Genomic DNA, 15,704 nt, shown 5'->3' with positions numbered 1-15,704 from the left:
GAGGGGCCTGGGAGAGCTTCTCTCCCAAGCCCCAGCCTCCAGGCCCTCTCTGGAAGGGGGGTGTCCCGGGGGCGGGGCCAAACCGGGGCGGGACCATGTGGACCCGCCCCAAACCGGGAAAGTCCCGCCCCCAGGCGGGATATGGCAAGCCTATTCTTACACCATCTTAAGCTGGCATTACACTCACTGTGCAAGGGACCAGTACCATACTTGTGCCAATAGCTGCAGCTGTTTTATTCCCCCTGGCAGCCTGGCACTTGATAGCTTATGTCAGTTTGAATAGCACTGAATAGCACTGTTGCATACGGTAATGTGGATCACCACATTTTAGAAGAAAATGGAGGGGAAAAGGCTTTTCTCCCATTTTCTTTTCCAGTTTTTTTCTGGGCCTTCACATCTCCACATCTAGCATCTACCAATAAGCGGCATAAACCACGTTTGCGTAGTTTCCCAGTCTTGGTTGGCATTTCCTAAACCATACCGATAAAAAAGGAGAAAATTTTCTAATGTTATTGTCTGAATGACCCTGAAATAAAACTAACATATTCAAAAGTGATTGTTAAGCATTTCATGGAACTATGAGAAAATGAGAAATAAATGAAATGAAACTTTCCTTTGTAAACCTAAAAGAAACGAACTAATCTTAAAAGCAAACAGAAGATTCAGTAGCACAAAAGGTAAACAAACAACTCCCCTTTTAATAGTAAAGGCTGACCCCGGGTGGCCAACTCTGGGTATAGCTTTAGCAGCCACACAAATCCTCCTTGTTACCAATGAGTAGCAAATACCAGTTGCAAATATAAGTTTGGAAACTCTGGCACGTTATAGACCGCTGAAATCGGCGGCCTGCACTCGCCCTTTTCCCCGCCGGATCGGGGCCTCAGTGGCTAGAGCCGCTGAGGCCCCAATCCGCCGCTTTCCAGGCCACAGGGAAACGGCAAAAGGCCGCTTCCCCGAGGCCTGGAAAGGGGTGTCCTTGGGGCTTCAAGCCCCAAGGACACCCTGCGGCGGCGGGGAGGAGGAGAAAGGGGCTGCTTGGCCCCTTGCTCCTCTGTGTCGCTGGGCGGAGCCATCTAAAAGCTGCGCCCAGCGACGTAAAGCTGGAAGGAGCTCCGAAACGGAGCTCCTTCTGGGGCCACATAAAGGGCACACTAGGCGACCTCGCGCCGCCCACTACAGCACAACAGTGCCGCCCCGTTTAGAGGCGGTGTGGTCGGGATGTAGTAATGGAGGCGGCCGTGTGGAACGGCCGCCGCCATTTTGTGCGTGCTCCGCGCATCCTAGGATTGGGGGCATCTGGAAAGGACGCCACTTTGTAACCCTAGCATGCGCAGAGCGCGCACTTTTAGGCCCGTCTGTAACGGGCCTATATTTAGAAAGCAGACATCTTGGTTCTCCCAGAGGTTGATTTGCCTGCTCTAGCCTTTTGTCTGTCATTAAGCGTGACTGCCTCCCTTCATATCTTTCCAAGGCTTACTTCAGTCTACTTCAATACATCCTAAAGCCATTTTTCACCAACAATTTCATGCAGATAGCAAAAGAAACAAGGGCCTGATACAGACAGCCAAAATAAAGCTGCTTCGAGTCATTTTGGAGATATGGTGTTTCAATGATGCATGCGTCCTAAGAGTCTGGAAGCTTCACCAAAGCTGCACTCCAGTTCTTAGGAGTGGAGTGTGGCTTCGGTGCAGCTTCTGGACTCTTAGGATGCATGTATCACTGAAACACCATATCTCCAAAGTGACTCGAAGCAGCTTTATTTTGGCTCTCTGTATAGGGCCAAGGTCATTTTAAAAAGCTTCTTAACATCAGTTGCTGGGAGAATAATCAAAGGAGTGCTATTGTGCTCATCGTGTCTTGTCCTTTTTGATTTACACAGGTCTTAAGAAAAAACAGTGCTGGACGAAACAGGCCTATACCTGGAATGACCCTTAGCCTTATAGTACAATAACCTAAAGGTTAACAAAACTATTATGGCAGGTAAACTTTGGCAGCAAGGTACAAGTCCTTATCCTGTTGGCAGGGTTGTGTTTGTGTACAGTATATCAATGGAGAAAACAATGTAAATAATGTCAAATGGGAAGCCTAAAGTCATATTTGCTATAGATGAAGTGAACACTAAAGCTTTCATGCAATGCTTTCTGGGAGCACAGAAAGATGGGAAAGGGGCGTCTTTTAGTTTTAGGAGCGGATCAAAGATGCCCAGCTCCTCCTTCCCTTTGAACTGTAACCAAAGAGAGCGCAGGGGCGCCTTAGGTTGTATCCACACTGCAGAAATAATCCAGGTTGATGCTGCTTTAACCGCCACAGCTCACTGCTACGCCAATTCTGGGAACTGTAGGTCCCAGACACACTGCAGAAACAGCCCACTTTGAGACCGCTTTAACTGCCCTGGGTCTCTGCTAGGGAATCCTGGGAACTGTATTTTTTTTCCTGAGACATTTAGCCATCTGTTGTGGCACAAGACACTACAGTACAGTCCCCTGGACTCCCTAGCATTGAGGCAGGGCAGTTATTGTTTCTGCAGTGTGTTTTGGGACCTGTAGTTTGTGGTGGCGCCAGAGCTCTCTGAAACAGAAGGCTTTAAATGTCTATTACAAAACTACAATTCCCAGAATTCCATAGCACTGAGCTGCGGCTGTTAAAAAAAGGGAATGTCAAACCGGAGGGTGACTAAAATGGTGAAGGGTCTGGAAACTATGCCCTATGAGGACGTCTTAGGGAGCTGGGGATGTTCAGCCTGGAGAAGAGAAGGTTCAGAGGTGATAGGACAGAGCCCTGTTTAAATCCTTGAAGGGATGTCATACTGAGGAGGGAACAAGCTTGTTTTCTGCTGCTCCAGAAAACAGGACCCAGAACAATGGATGCAAGCTGCAGGAAAAGAGATTCCGCCTCAACATTAGAGGAACTTCCTGAGAGTAAGGGCTGTTCGACAGTGGAACACACTCCTTCCTCGGAGTGTAGTGGAGTCTCCTTCCTTGGAGGTCTTCAAACAGAGGCTGGATGGCCATCTGTCAATGAGGATGCTTTGACTGAGAGTTCCTGCATGGCAGAATGGGGCTGGACTGGATGGCCCTAGTGGTCTCTTCCTAGTGGTCTCTTCCAACTCTACCATTCTATGATAATGCAGTAGGTGCAGTTTTAGGAACTCTGCGGAACTATACAGCTCGGTCCCCTGTTTCCTAGCCGGACCTTTGTCCAGACGTACTCCTCGCGCGCGGTGGCGAACGAGGGAGCGGTAAACGTTCTGGGCGGAAGTGAAGGGGAAGGCTCTGACAATTGCGCGGAGAAAACCGGAAGTAGCGTCGCACGCGCGCTTTCTCTTTTTCTGTGTCGTCGCGCCTTGCTCGGTTGCCAAGGTTTCCAGTGGCTGCGCGCGGGGGGGGGGGGCGGGGCCCAAGGGGGCGAGGCTTCCCGTCCGGCGCCGGAAGTACCAGCCGCCGAGGAAGAAGCAGCGGAAGAACGCCGCCCTCCATCTCCTCCTCCATCGTCTCCATCGGTGTCGCCACCGCTGCCATGGCGTCTGCCTGGGCGGGGATGAACGAGCGCGAGCGGGAGGGCTGCCGGGAGCTCCTGGAGCTGCTTCACACCGCCGACCTGCTCGCCCTCACCGACACGGTCACCAACCGCCTCGTCGAGCCCGGCAACCGGAACGGTGAGAGAGCGGAGCAGAGGAATGGAGGCCCTGCAGCAGAGCCCCAGCTCAAGCCACCGGGTCACACTCTCTCAGCCTCAGGGGAGAAGACAGGCCTGAGGCTTCCTTTCGGATGTGACTTATTTGTTGTGTACATATATATATATGTGTGTGTGTGTGTGTGTATAGATATAGATAGCTGGATAGATATAGATGTGTACACATACATGTATATTCAGATAGATATATAGATAAATAGATGGATAGATAGGTATGGATACACACACACATACATATGTTCAGACTGGACAGTTGCAATTGACAGCACAACCACACACCTCACAAAGACACAACAAAACTAATCTCATATATAGTTAAAACACAAATGCTGCACACAGAGTACGCCCTTCCTTCCTTCTTCTCTGGAGGCTTTTCTTGCAAATCGTTCCCCTTTTGACATTCTCCTTTGCATCAAACAGTTCCATATATTCCAGGGTTGTTGTTGTTTTAAAAATCTCCTTTGAATGAAGCTTTTGGATGCAGCGCTTGGGGTGTTGAACTGTGACTCCAGAGAGCAGGGTTCGAGCCCTGGCTCAGCCATGGAAACACACTTTCCCAGCCTCAGGGGAAGGCAGTCCTTTCGGATGTGTTGGTGGTTGGTGTAGATATATATATAGAGATACTCACACGCATAGTCAGGCTTCACCCTTACAATTGGCAACACAGTCACACACCTCACAAATAAACACAAAACAAAACCAATCTCATATAGATAGCCACAGAGTCACACTCTCAGCCTCAGGCAAAGACACACCTTCTTTTGGATGTGGTTTGTGTGTGTGTGTGTGTCTGTGTGTGATGTAGATAAGGTAGATATAGATATGTACACACACATATATTCAGACTTCACAGTTACAGTTGACAGCGCAGTCACATACTTCGCAAACAAAAACAAACACCCTTTTGGATGCAGTGGCTGGAATGGCAGACTATGACTCCAGAGAGCAGGGTTTGAATCCCAGCTCTGCCATGGACACCCCACTGAGTCACACTCTCTCGGCCTCAGGAGAAGGCAGTCCTCCTTTTAGATGTGGCGGGTTGGTTTTGTTTTGTTTTTGTGTAAAAAAACACATCTAAATATGTTCAGACTTCACAGTTGACTGCTGGAATTCTGTTCTCTGGCATTGTTTTACTTTGCTTCATTCTTTACATCCTTTGTTACATGCCCCTAAATTTTACCCTCGATTTATCCACAGGCCATATCAAAGTCCATCATTTTGGCCCCCAAATCTGCCCTTGATTTATACATGAAGTTGACTGATAGTTGAGGATATATGGTAATGATCCTTAGAGGGGAAAGGCCAATTAGCTCTTGATTGAAAACCCAGTTAAGGGTTTTCCTGGGATATGTGTCATTGACTGTAAACAGCATCTGGAATACCTTCTCATCAGAAACCATGAGACATGGGTCTGTGGTACACAGTGGGAAAAGAGGTTCTCTGTATGTCTTTAGTAGGACAAATGCCACTGGATTTCATTCCAGAGTTACTAAACCATTCAAGCCAGAATCCCTATAATCATTTTTTACTTCCTCCTGTATTGAGATAACCCTGTACTGCCTGTTAAAACTCACTTTAGATTAAGCTAGGGCAGTAGTGGCAAATGATAATAATCAAAAAATGTTCTTTGAGGTTTTTCAAATGAATTACATATAGTCAGCCCTCCATACCCACAGATTTTTTTTATCCACAGATTCAAGCATCCACAGTTTCAAATTATTTTAAAAGTATATAAGTTCCAAAAAGCAAACCTTGCGTTTGCCATTTTATATAAGGGATACCATTTTACTATGCCTTTGTATTTAATGGGACTTGAACATCCACGGATTTTGGTATCAACGGGGGTCCTGGAACCAAATTCCAGTGTATCCCAAGTGCCCAGTGTACACTCAAGGAAATGGCAAATTCTCCTGTGTAATGTTGAGTTCAAGCAACGTTTCTCTTTCTGACTTCATTTTCAGAAGCCATACATGCCATCTTACTATACAGCCAAAGTGCCGAAGAGCTGCTGAAGAGAAAGAAAGTATTTCGAGAGGTAATCTTCAAGTACTTGGCAACAAAAGGAGTTGTAGTGCCTCCTTCTTCTGAAAAACACCAACTTGTTAGTCGTGCAAAACAGTACTGGTGCGGACAGCTGAAAAATTGTGACTCGGATGAAAAATATTCTGAGCCCAACGTAGAGGTAAGACTTAACTGTTTCATGGTACTTTGACATCCAAAAGATTATTTCTTTTTACAATTATAGTTGCTTGTTCACATATTAAATTAACTGTTCAAATTGTTCTGCTTCTGACATATTCTTCAATTAGAAGCGTGTCATGTAGCATTTTTGTACAACAGAACTACAAGACTGTAAAAATATGCCTTCCTGTCTGTCTCTCTCACATTCTTAATGCAGTGGTCCCTTGCCTTATGCGGGGATCCGTTCCCCGTTTGCAGTGTGGTGCATGCGCCATTTAGGAAATGGTGCGGGGCTTTCAGCATAAGCTGAAAGCCACGTAAAAGGCGCCCGCATATGATGCGACGCACTGTACTTTGGATATGGTAGAATGGTTCATTTCTAAATAAGGCAGAAGTTTCTGTGAGTGATTTTTGTGGGAACCTGACAGATACTGGGAATTGTTGGAGCTCTTGAATCCCGCTGCTGCCTCCATGTGAGGGTTCTTGAATTCCCCTCTTGCTTCTGCCTGCATTGGATGGGAGCCCTTGAGACCACCTAGATGAACTGAGCTGCCACATCTACTGATTTGACTCTCCCTGCTTGAAGGCACACAACAACAACAACAACAATTTCCCTAGTAACTCAAGGAAGTTACTTACTTTAGGGGTTACTTTCCATCTCCAACATTGCACAGACTTCTTTCTCCCAAACCTGCTGAGGAAGTAAACCTAGTAAAAGGTACATGAAGGCATGTGAGAGATGGAGAATTACTTTTAAAGAAAATGCATTGGTCTAAGCAACAAATCTCCATTAGCAAAAGGTACCTGTATCTTTCTTTGTGAAGAGCCACCTAAGCAAACGTAGCAGTTACAAATTACAGAACAGATTGTATCATTTCAATCAAGTCGGTAAAATAAAAGTCTCTGATGTGACTAACTGATACATTCTCTGTTATACTTACAGATCAAATGGGATTTGTAGTCCTTGGGTGTTTTGGGAGGTGGTAGCTCAAAGTGAACACTTCCCCAGATGGAACAGGAGTGCTTTCCTCGTACCACCCCCATGCTTCCCTTTGTTAGACTTTTTCCGCCTCATGGTCACTTGAAGTGTTTTATAGCCTGTGCTGAAAAAGGCTTGCACTTCTGTCCAACTGGCCATCTCACTGGACTCTCTCACTACTGCTGTGAGGCTGAACCCAGTTAAAATGCAACTTAATCTTATCACATCATTTGTTACCTGGAAAGAAGGCTGCTGGTGCTGCCTAGATAAGGGGAAAACTCAATATCACAGGAGGCCTGTGAAAATATAGATTTAGTCTTTAGAAAAGTAATCTGGGTGTTCTCTCAGCTATGGAAAAATTAAGTTGATCTCAGTCAGCTGTCTATACAGTTTCTTTTTAGTTGTCTAGCAAATGGAAATTCTTTTTCCAGTGCATCTGGAATTTAATAAATCTGATTCCTTGGAGCAGAGGGAGTCCTAAAGTGCCTGCTCTCCTTTTTTGGACAGGAAAGGAGTATTAGGGTAAAAAAAAGGAAGTTATCTGGAGCAGAAGTCTGTTCTTGTTGAAATTATGAGAGAATTAACAAAAAGGTAAAACTACTTACACCAAATAAAATAGTAAACTAATTATTCCAGTCTGGAGCATGGGATTGGACTGGATGACTGTTGTGATCTCTTCAGACTCTCTGATTCTGTGATTCTAATATTATTCAAGTAAATGAAAAAATATTTTTTCCTAGCACACTCATAGTACTAATCAGCAACTCATTATTACTGCGCTGAGTAGACAGTAATGAAAGGTTTCAGGAGTCACATACAGCTGTGTATCATGTTCCTTGAACAACAACCCCCCCCCCCCCCGCGGCATACTTCAAAATTAAAAGGACATTTTTTCATAAAGTTAACTTTTTTTAACTTTGTTTTTGGGAATTATCTTTTGGAGAATTTTTAATATCTTTTGTAATGGGTTTTGTTGATGTCAAAAGAGGCAATATTGACACATTTGGAAAACTGAACACTTTTTTGTATTCTTAGCACATTTAGGTACATCACTCAATCTAGCTGTGCATTATCCCATTCTTCAGAGATCACACCTGTTTTACTTGGCATCCCATGTTTGGTGTATTTCAAGGATCTTAACAATATGTGCTGCGCTCTATGGAAAAGCACCTACCAATATCTTTTTTCTACTTAAAAATCTCTACTGGGTATGGGGCGGCGGTAGGTCTAGGGTTTGATTTTTAACTCTATTGTAATTGATGTATTTTATTGTTGTAACCCACCCGGATTCTTCGTGATTGGGCGGGCTATAAATAAATCTTTATTATTATATTATTATTACTTTGTTTTGCAGCAGCCTCAAGGAGAAGGAAAACAAGGAGATAAAGAAGAACCTGACAAGGAGTGCTACAGTCTGGGAGAGGAGTTTTGTCAATGGTTCTTTGAAATTCTGAACTCTCAGAACCCATTGATTGGACAATCACAAGATGAATGGGGACCACAACACTTTTGGGATGACGCAGTACTAAAGTTTTGTTACAATACTTCAGAACAAAACATAGAAGAGTACTTGGGTGCAGAATTAGTGAGCCTTCGCTTATTGTCCTTGGTGAGAGAAGAATACCTTTTTCTGAACCCCAATTTGAATGCTGGTGGCCTGAGGTGCGCAGTTTCACAACATGGGTTAGTTGTGGTGGCAGTAGCTGGCACCGTTCATAGAAACACTTGCTGTTTAGGAGTGTTTGAACAAATCTTCGGACTCATCCGCTGCCCATTTAGGGAAAATACATGGAAAATCAAGTTTGTGAATCTAAAGATTGTTGGTCAGAATGCCATGGAACCTGGGACTGAAATAGAAAGACCTTGCATAAAATATGAGCAAGAGGAACTCCAGGAATTCTATGTGCCCAAGGATGTTGCCGTGATTGAACCTAAAAAATTCTGAGCACTTTGCAAAACTGAAGGAGGAAAGTTTGTGTCCCTTTGAAAATACAGCACATGAGCAAACTTGAGCATTCAAATAAGTTGTTTGCTTGTGTTTCTTGAGTCAGATTTTCTGACTGGGTGACAAAGTAAAAGAATTTCCTAAATTAGGGAGTGGCAGCTGATGATTGGTGAACTGGCTTGTTCTGTCATATTGTTTCCTAGTCCAAATGTAAGAAATGAGGAAAGGCCAGGGAATGCTCAAATTCTCTTCATTTAGCCACACATTTTTTCTCTTGACCTTATTTCCCTCACTGTTGAGAGACTAGGGGCTAGATGGAAATAAGCAAACCCAAATGAAAAAGATGAACAACTGAAGAAGAAACATTTTGCTAACTTCTGGCTCTCTTCGTTGGACTGGGAGGAATTTGAGATTTGAAGGGAGAGGCCTCTACTTCAGAGGTGGGCAATTTATGGCACTTTAGATGCTAATGCATTGCAACTTCATCCACTCTGGGGTTTTCACGTTGAAAACTGAAGTGGGCTACTTTGATGGTTATTTAAAAGAAAGAATTTCACCAGGTATGTTTGGTAACATATCCAGGTAAGAAGCAGCACCTGCAGAAATTACTCTCTTCTACACAACCATTAAAGGTACAGGAGCCATCCTCAGCTTTCACCCTGGCCACCCTAATCCAGCCCAGGCAACATAGTCAGTGGTGAAGGAGAATATAATGTCTTAAGGACCATGCTTTGCCAACCCTGGGCCTATAGAAATGCAAGACTTATCTTTTGCCAAAGACTACATATGTCTTAGTGATGAGTTTGGTGGAGGCATTTTCTCATATAGTATGTCCTCCACTGTAAAGACCTTTTAGTGTAGCAAACCACACTATTAGTCCAGTACTATTAGTTAGGAATGGTTTCTGTTGCCTTTTTTGATATGTACATGTCATTTAGAATTTTTTGTTTTTTTAAAAAAAATTAAGCTGTAATTAAAACGGACATTGATCCCAGTATAGTTACTATTTACTTAATTTATTTAAAAGATTACTTTAAAAGGTTATTCTAAATTTTTCACAGAACCTAAATCTCAGGGTGGAAGAAAACAATTTAATTTATAGATTGGTTTTTATTATATTAGTGACTCTGTTAGATAGTCACAGCCTTTAAGAACTTCTTTGATCCTCTGTTTAAAGTTATAACTATTCCATTAAACATAAAGGAAGTGTGACAAGCTCTGAAACAGATTGATTTCACTTCTACTGTGACCCATGTTGAAATTATGGATCTTCCATGTTTTACTTGTTCAATACAGTTGCTGCTTTATGCGACTATTCACACATGCATCTCCCACTATTTGACTAAAAAAGTGAAACTGGGGGAAAGGGAATATTATTTGGGCCAGCTATGTCATTAAACATCTCAGTAATTTCTAATTTTTTTCTTAATGCTTGAGGTTATTGTGGATAAAACAGTTTTAGGATTACATTCTTTTTTCCCTTTCAGTTAACGATAAACCTTTAAAGCTATGATTCACCTTAATTTTATTATTCCCTAAATGTAAGCAACATTTGAAAGTCCAGATGTTATTGAAATGTTGAGCTCTGTTTTTTGAAATTCTACATCAAAGAGCAGGCCCTATTTATTTCTTTGTCAGAAAAAGAACTACCATATATACTTGAGCATAAGTTGAAAAATTTATGCCCAGAAATTGACCCTAAAATCTGGGGTCAAATTATATACGGGTCAATACAGTCACCATGGGTTAAGATTGACTGCAGGGCAGTTAACAACAACTACAAACAGTAATATTGCTTTAAAAAGCAGCCCTGATGCCCCACTCTCCATGCCTCTGCAGTGATTGTTGAAAGAGGTGTGTGTGGTGATTCCCTTCTCAATCTGATCTCCAAACCTTTGGATTTCCCCATTTTCTCTCCACCTGCAGCCTGATCTCCAAACCTTTCTTTCCTTCTCCTCCTCCTTTCATTTTCCCATTTTCCCTCCACTTGCAACCCAATCTTACAACCTTTGCTTCTCATTCTCTTCTTTCTCCTTACATTTTCCCTCTACTTGAAACCCGATCTGAAAAGCCATGATTTGGACCCTAAAACCTTCCCTCGACATATGCATGAGGTCAATTTGTACACAAGTATATATGGTAATTGCCAAACAAAAATGGCAGTATTCTTAAAACAAAACAAAAAGGTAAAACATACATATAGTTGAAAGAATTAAAGCAAAAGAAGATGGATATGTTTTATTTCATGAACAAGTTGGATGAGGTCAATGTATTCATAATTATACTTTGCTGTTTTTACATAATCTTGACAGCCATAGTTGTCAACCTCTGGTCTAAATGATGTTGATTTATTAAAGTATGCATTTCAGTAATTTCTGTCATTTTCATATACCTGTGCAAGGAAATTTTATCATGGCTGAATCTTTATATGAGATGGTTGAAGTATGATATGGACAACTGCATGTACATCTCAAAGCTTACCTCACATCTAGACTCCCTTAGTATTTCTATAGACCTTCAGAGAGTTCAGAGAGAGTACACAGCCTTTCTGTAATCCTAACAAAACTTTTTATAAAATAGGCCAGAATTATCTAAGTGAGGACAGGGCTAAGGCTGAGAGGAGGTAGCTTTAAGAAAGCCACTGAGAAATTAATAACAGAGGTGATACTGAAAATATAGCAATCCTATTTCACAGCTCTATCACCAGCATCATTCTAATAAACTCATAACTCAGTTTAATATTTCTAACTTCTGATACAAAAATTCAGAAAGAAATGTCAGCAGAATATTTGGCAGCAGCACATCAAGCAGGGCCATCAAAACAGCTAGAGGGGGTTCGACAATACTTTGCACACCCTTCTTTTTGAATAGGAAGAACCAAATCTGTAATCATTAAGTGGAAAGTTTATCACTTCTGTATAGAAAGCTACACCTATGAAGCTTTATAACATGGTTCTGTAATAATATTTGTGGAATGTGTTAGTTCCAGTTTCACCAGAAAGGGACATAAGATTACTTTCAACCAGTGGGAGAAATAGCTGATCATTCAAAGTGCAAAATGCAAGAATAATGCAGCTATAAATGTACAGCAGCGGGCGAAACAGACCGCCCAAAAAGGGTGGATTGGGGCTGCCCTGGAGCCACGTCAGACAGATGCACGCAGCCCCAATCTGCCTAGCTGCTGCGGTTCCAGACGGTGCTCCGAAAAGGAGCAGCCCTTGTCAGAGCAGCTTTTTCTGGGTTAGGGCGGCTTCCACAAGCGCGTCAAGTATTATGCCTGTCTGTTTTGCCCCATAACACTTTTTTTTTGCTCACTTTAACTATTTTTCTCTCCTGTGGTGAAGATTTATAATGAAGCTAGTAGTAACTGCAGGTAAGCACGTCTCATTTTTGAAGTATGTATGCTTGTACATAAAATTACACACAAACACATTTTGATTTCGATGTTGTTTCCAAACCTGCATAAATGTACCTGGGAATAAATCCCATGAGCCTAATAGGGTATATGAGTTAGCATAGTAATTATGTGAAATAGTATTTTTTATGGTAAGACATAGGACAAACTTTTTATTATACCTCGATTAGAATCTGATAGACCATCAGTGAATACCAGGTAGTGGTAGGCTATATTTTAGAAGAAGGAACTGGCAAAACTGCCTTTGAGCATTCCTAACTTGAGAAAATCCTATGAAATTCATAGGACAGAAGAAGCTGCTCTAGATAAGCTATTCCTTGTTTTGACCTATATCAGCCATCGGCTCTGACCAGTGTTGTGGAATGCTGGAAGGTGGAAACCAAAACATTGGAGAGAATGATTTGTAAAACATGGATAATTTGTGGGATTTCTGTATGATTTCAATTACAATGATTATTGTCATCCAAATGATGTGTGTTGTACTTCCCCTTACAAAATCACAAAGCACAACTACTTTGCTAATATTTTACAGTGGGCACTTTACATTATTACATGTGCATTATGGACTGTTTATCCTAATGAGCTCTCAAGACAAAAGAAGGACAAGATTGGAAGACGGGTGCCTTTGGATCAATTGTCATATAGGTGGCATAAAGAAGAGTTTCTGCTGCTGGGTTACTTTCTCTGGGTTCTAATGCTGCATCATTGGAGCAAGTGACCACAGCCTGTAGCCTGATGTGCACAGTAAACACAAGTTTTGAAGAAGCCTTTGTAAGGCTTGTTGCCACCACCACCACTGGTAAGTGCAGGGTAATCATACTTTCTTGTAGTTTTCTTAGAATCATAAAATCAGAGTTGGAAGAGACCACAAGGGCTATCCAGTGCAGTCCCCTCTGGAAACTTGATGAGAATGTGAGGCAAGTTCTGTCTGCAACAACGCCATCAGTGTCTCTGTTGGCTGATGATGTGTGGGAGTCTGTTTTCTTCCTTGGAATCCCAAAATTGGGTGCAAAGAGAGATAATGGTTCTATTTCTTTCCTTGCAACGTATATATTAGTCATATAAGTGTGGTACAGACTGTGTAAATGCACTGTGCTGGCACTGGTTTTAGGGTTATGGACCGTGCTGCAACTGCACGGTCCTTAACCCTAGCATGGCGCCATTATGACAAGCGACGCGGTGTCCACACGTTACATGTTGCTTACGTAACGAGTGCGCCATTGGCGCACTCATTACATCCGCTGAGCAGCACAATAAGAACCCATTTTTTTCTGAGCTCTTTTTACTCCGGATGGACACCGTGCAGTCTGGCGGTTGTGGCGTCCCTCTGGAGGGAAAAAGGCTGCCGGCAGGCCACCCTTGGGGACGGTCTGTCCTGTGCCATAGTGAAGAAATCCTCAGGCCAGGATCATGAAACCTAAAACATTTAGGCCAGAAAAAAATATATCCTCAGAGCCGTAGAATACTTGTGCGACCTACAGCAGCACTGGTTTTGAAAGTATGCACCTGGGAAATGGGCATATAAGACAACTACAGAGAATGGCTTTAGATAAAAATGTGTTGCAATTTTAGATATTTTATAAACTGTGAGACAAACTGATGATTCCCCCCCCCCCCTTTAAATGAATTGTACCCTAATGGCAGCCTCTTATTACAAATAAAGGCATGTGCGTGTCTTATGACGGAGGTATTATCTGCCCATAGGGCAAAGTCTTGTTAAATTCATGCATTGTAATGAAAAGGAGAACAGGAGAGCTAACTAGCAGAGTGAAAAAGATAGAATGGGAAAAAAGCAGACACTTTCCTTTGCAGGGCAAGAAGTGCTGCTCTTGTCAGTTCATCAATAATGCAAGTGCTGGATATTTCCCCGGGCTCGATTACCTCTATCAGATGAAGCAGTTGGAGACAATTCATGTGCCATTGATAAAAATCTGAACCCAGCCTGGCTGTTTTTCAAGAGCTGTCCCTATTTCAAGCGGGTAAAAAAAATGTCAAGCTGAGATTTTGGGATTGGGGTGGTGGTGGTGGTTGTGGTGGTGACAAATTGTGTGTGTGTGAATGTGAATGTAACCTGTACTGTTGCTGGGGTCATGCAGGGAAGTGTTATCCATGGCAGCTGTCAGAGAGAGCTGACTGGCAACAGAATTTCAACTGACTTGTTAACAAACACATCTCTGAGAGTCAGGATCCCTGTAGGCTTAGGAGCTCAGCCTAGAATATAGAGCATTGTGCTGGCAAAAGAACTGCTCTCCTTTCACCTGATGGTGTATCTTAACAATCATGTTGACAGTGAGATTGAAAGAGGAATTGCTTTCTTTCAGCACCTGTCTCCCTATCTTTACATCATCTCCAAGTAAGATATTTCTTTAGCTGCTCGAAGCATGAAGCAAGAACTGGAGCAAGAGTCAATTTTGTTAAGCTAAAGGTAGCAGGAAATATTTTCTACTGGAAAGGTTAATTTAGTTTAGCCTATTGCCAGACCTGGAGCTGGGTCACACAGACAGGTGTATGCCTTGGCCATCCAGTTACTGCACATGTGTTTGAGTGTGTGAATTGCTTCTATTAAAAAAAGTATTTAACACGAATGTGATAAAAACTGGTCTAAAATGAAAGGAGGCGTACAATGGTGATCCTTGGACTGGTCCTCATTCATAAGCCATTGGCTGTTGGTTTATGGAGGCTTCTGGGGAGGAAACAGCTGTAGCCAATGAGGGGTAATATACTACTGGTTCCTGTTATTTTAGGGAGAAAATACCCTATTCTCTTAGGGCAGATTACTAAAGAAGTCAAATGAGATCTAGGTTTGGTAGAGGGAAGGAGGAGGTAACAAATTAAATATTGGAACAATCTTTTCCATGCCTACTCAGAAATAAGTCCTAGAGTGATCAGTGGGCCTTACTCCCCAGGAGTGATCTGGCCACCTCAAGCAGCTGCAAATTGTGCTGCTTACTCTAGATGGCCCTTCCACATCCTCATCTTTCTAGCCCCTTTGGCCTTAAGTTGCCTTGCCATGTTCTCCACTGTAGCTTATTAACCTGTTTAGCTTCCCTCCCCACCCCCACCCCCCAGAAAAGAAGATGACATTACACAAAGACTTATAGGCTTTGGGTGGTGCTTCTATGTAGATGGTGGAATTAGGGTAGTATGCAAGCTGGGAGGAGAATCAAGGTGATGGGAGCAGATGTTGGAGAGGAGGATGGCATCAGAAAGTTTAGAGGGGAATTAGCGTTACTCCCATTTCAAACAGTATGAGGGCTCAGAGTGTTGCTGATATTCCCCAAAAAGGAGACATAGAACTGTAGCCTAACTGACCTAGTCTAGATGACATTTAGTCATGTACTGTAGTCTTAAATTCAAATGTGAAATTGCTGATTCTGTGGCAAAAATAGTCAATTTTCTGAAGAACCGAAAGAAGTGGTTTAAGGTTGACTTTGAAGAGGAGGGTGGTGGAGGCTAGCAATTACAGGGTAGTTAACATCTATTCCTCTAAA

The 15,704-nt window shown here is 42.8% G+C and overlaps 1 protein-coding gene across 1 annotated transcript; it reads left to right on the top strand.

Annotated features, from left to right (window-relative positions):
• The first annotated feature begins 3,516 nt into the window (after nucleotides 1-3,516).
• Nucleotides 3,517-11,170, top strand: LOC121917258 (uncharacterized protein C3orf38 homolog). The gene is made up of 3 exons (XM_042443040.1): nucleotides 3,517-3,655; nucleotides 5,655-5,875; nucleotides 8,208-11,170. The coding sequence occupies exons 1-3, from the start codon at nucleotides 3,517-3,519 to the stop codon at nucleotides 8,796-8,798; spliced, it is 951 nt and encodes a 316-aa protein (XP_042298974.1). The 3' UTR covers nucleotides 8,799-11,170.
• The last annotated feature ends 4,534 nt before the right edge of the window (nucleotides 11,171-15,704 follow it).

Source organism: Sceloporus undulatus, unplaced genomic scaffold, assembly GCF_019175285.1.
Source record: "Sceloporus undulatus isolate JIND9_A2432 ecotype Alabama unplaced genomic scaffold, SceUnd_v1.1 scaffold_13, whole genome shotgun sequence".
Classification (NCBI taxonomy): Eukaryota; Metazoa; Chordata; class Lepidosauria; order Squamata; family Phrynosomatidae; genus Sceloporus; species Sceloporus undulatus.
Note: the sequence above shows the minus strand (reverse complement) of the source record. Positions and strands in the feature narration are given on the sequence as shown.

Excerpts from the sequence above, each read along its gene's own strand:
- LOC121917258 (XM_042443040.1), top strand. The coding sequence starts at position 3,517 with ATGGCGTCTGCCTGGGCGGGGATGAACGAGCGCGAGCGGGAGGGCTGC. Across the intron at positions 3,656-5,654 it reads CGAGCCCGGCAACCGGAACG|AAGCCATACATGCCATCTTA; the intron begins GTGAGAGAGCGG and ends CTTCATTTTCAG. Across the intron at positions 5,876-8,207 it reads ATTCTGAGCCCAACGTAGAG|CAGCCTCAAGGAGAAGGAAA; the intron begins GTAAGACTTAAC and ends TTTGTTTTGCAG.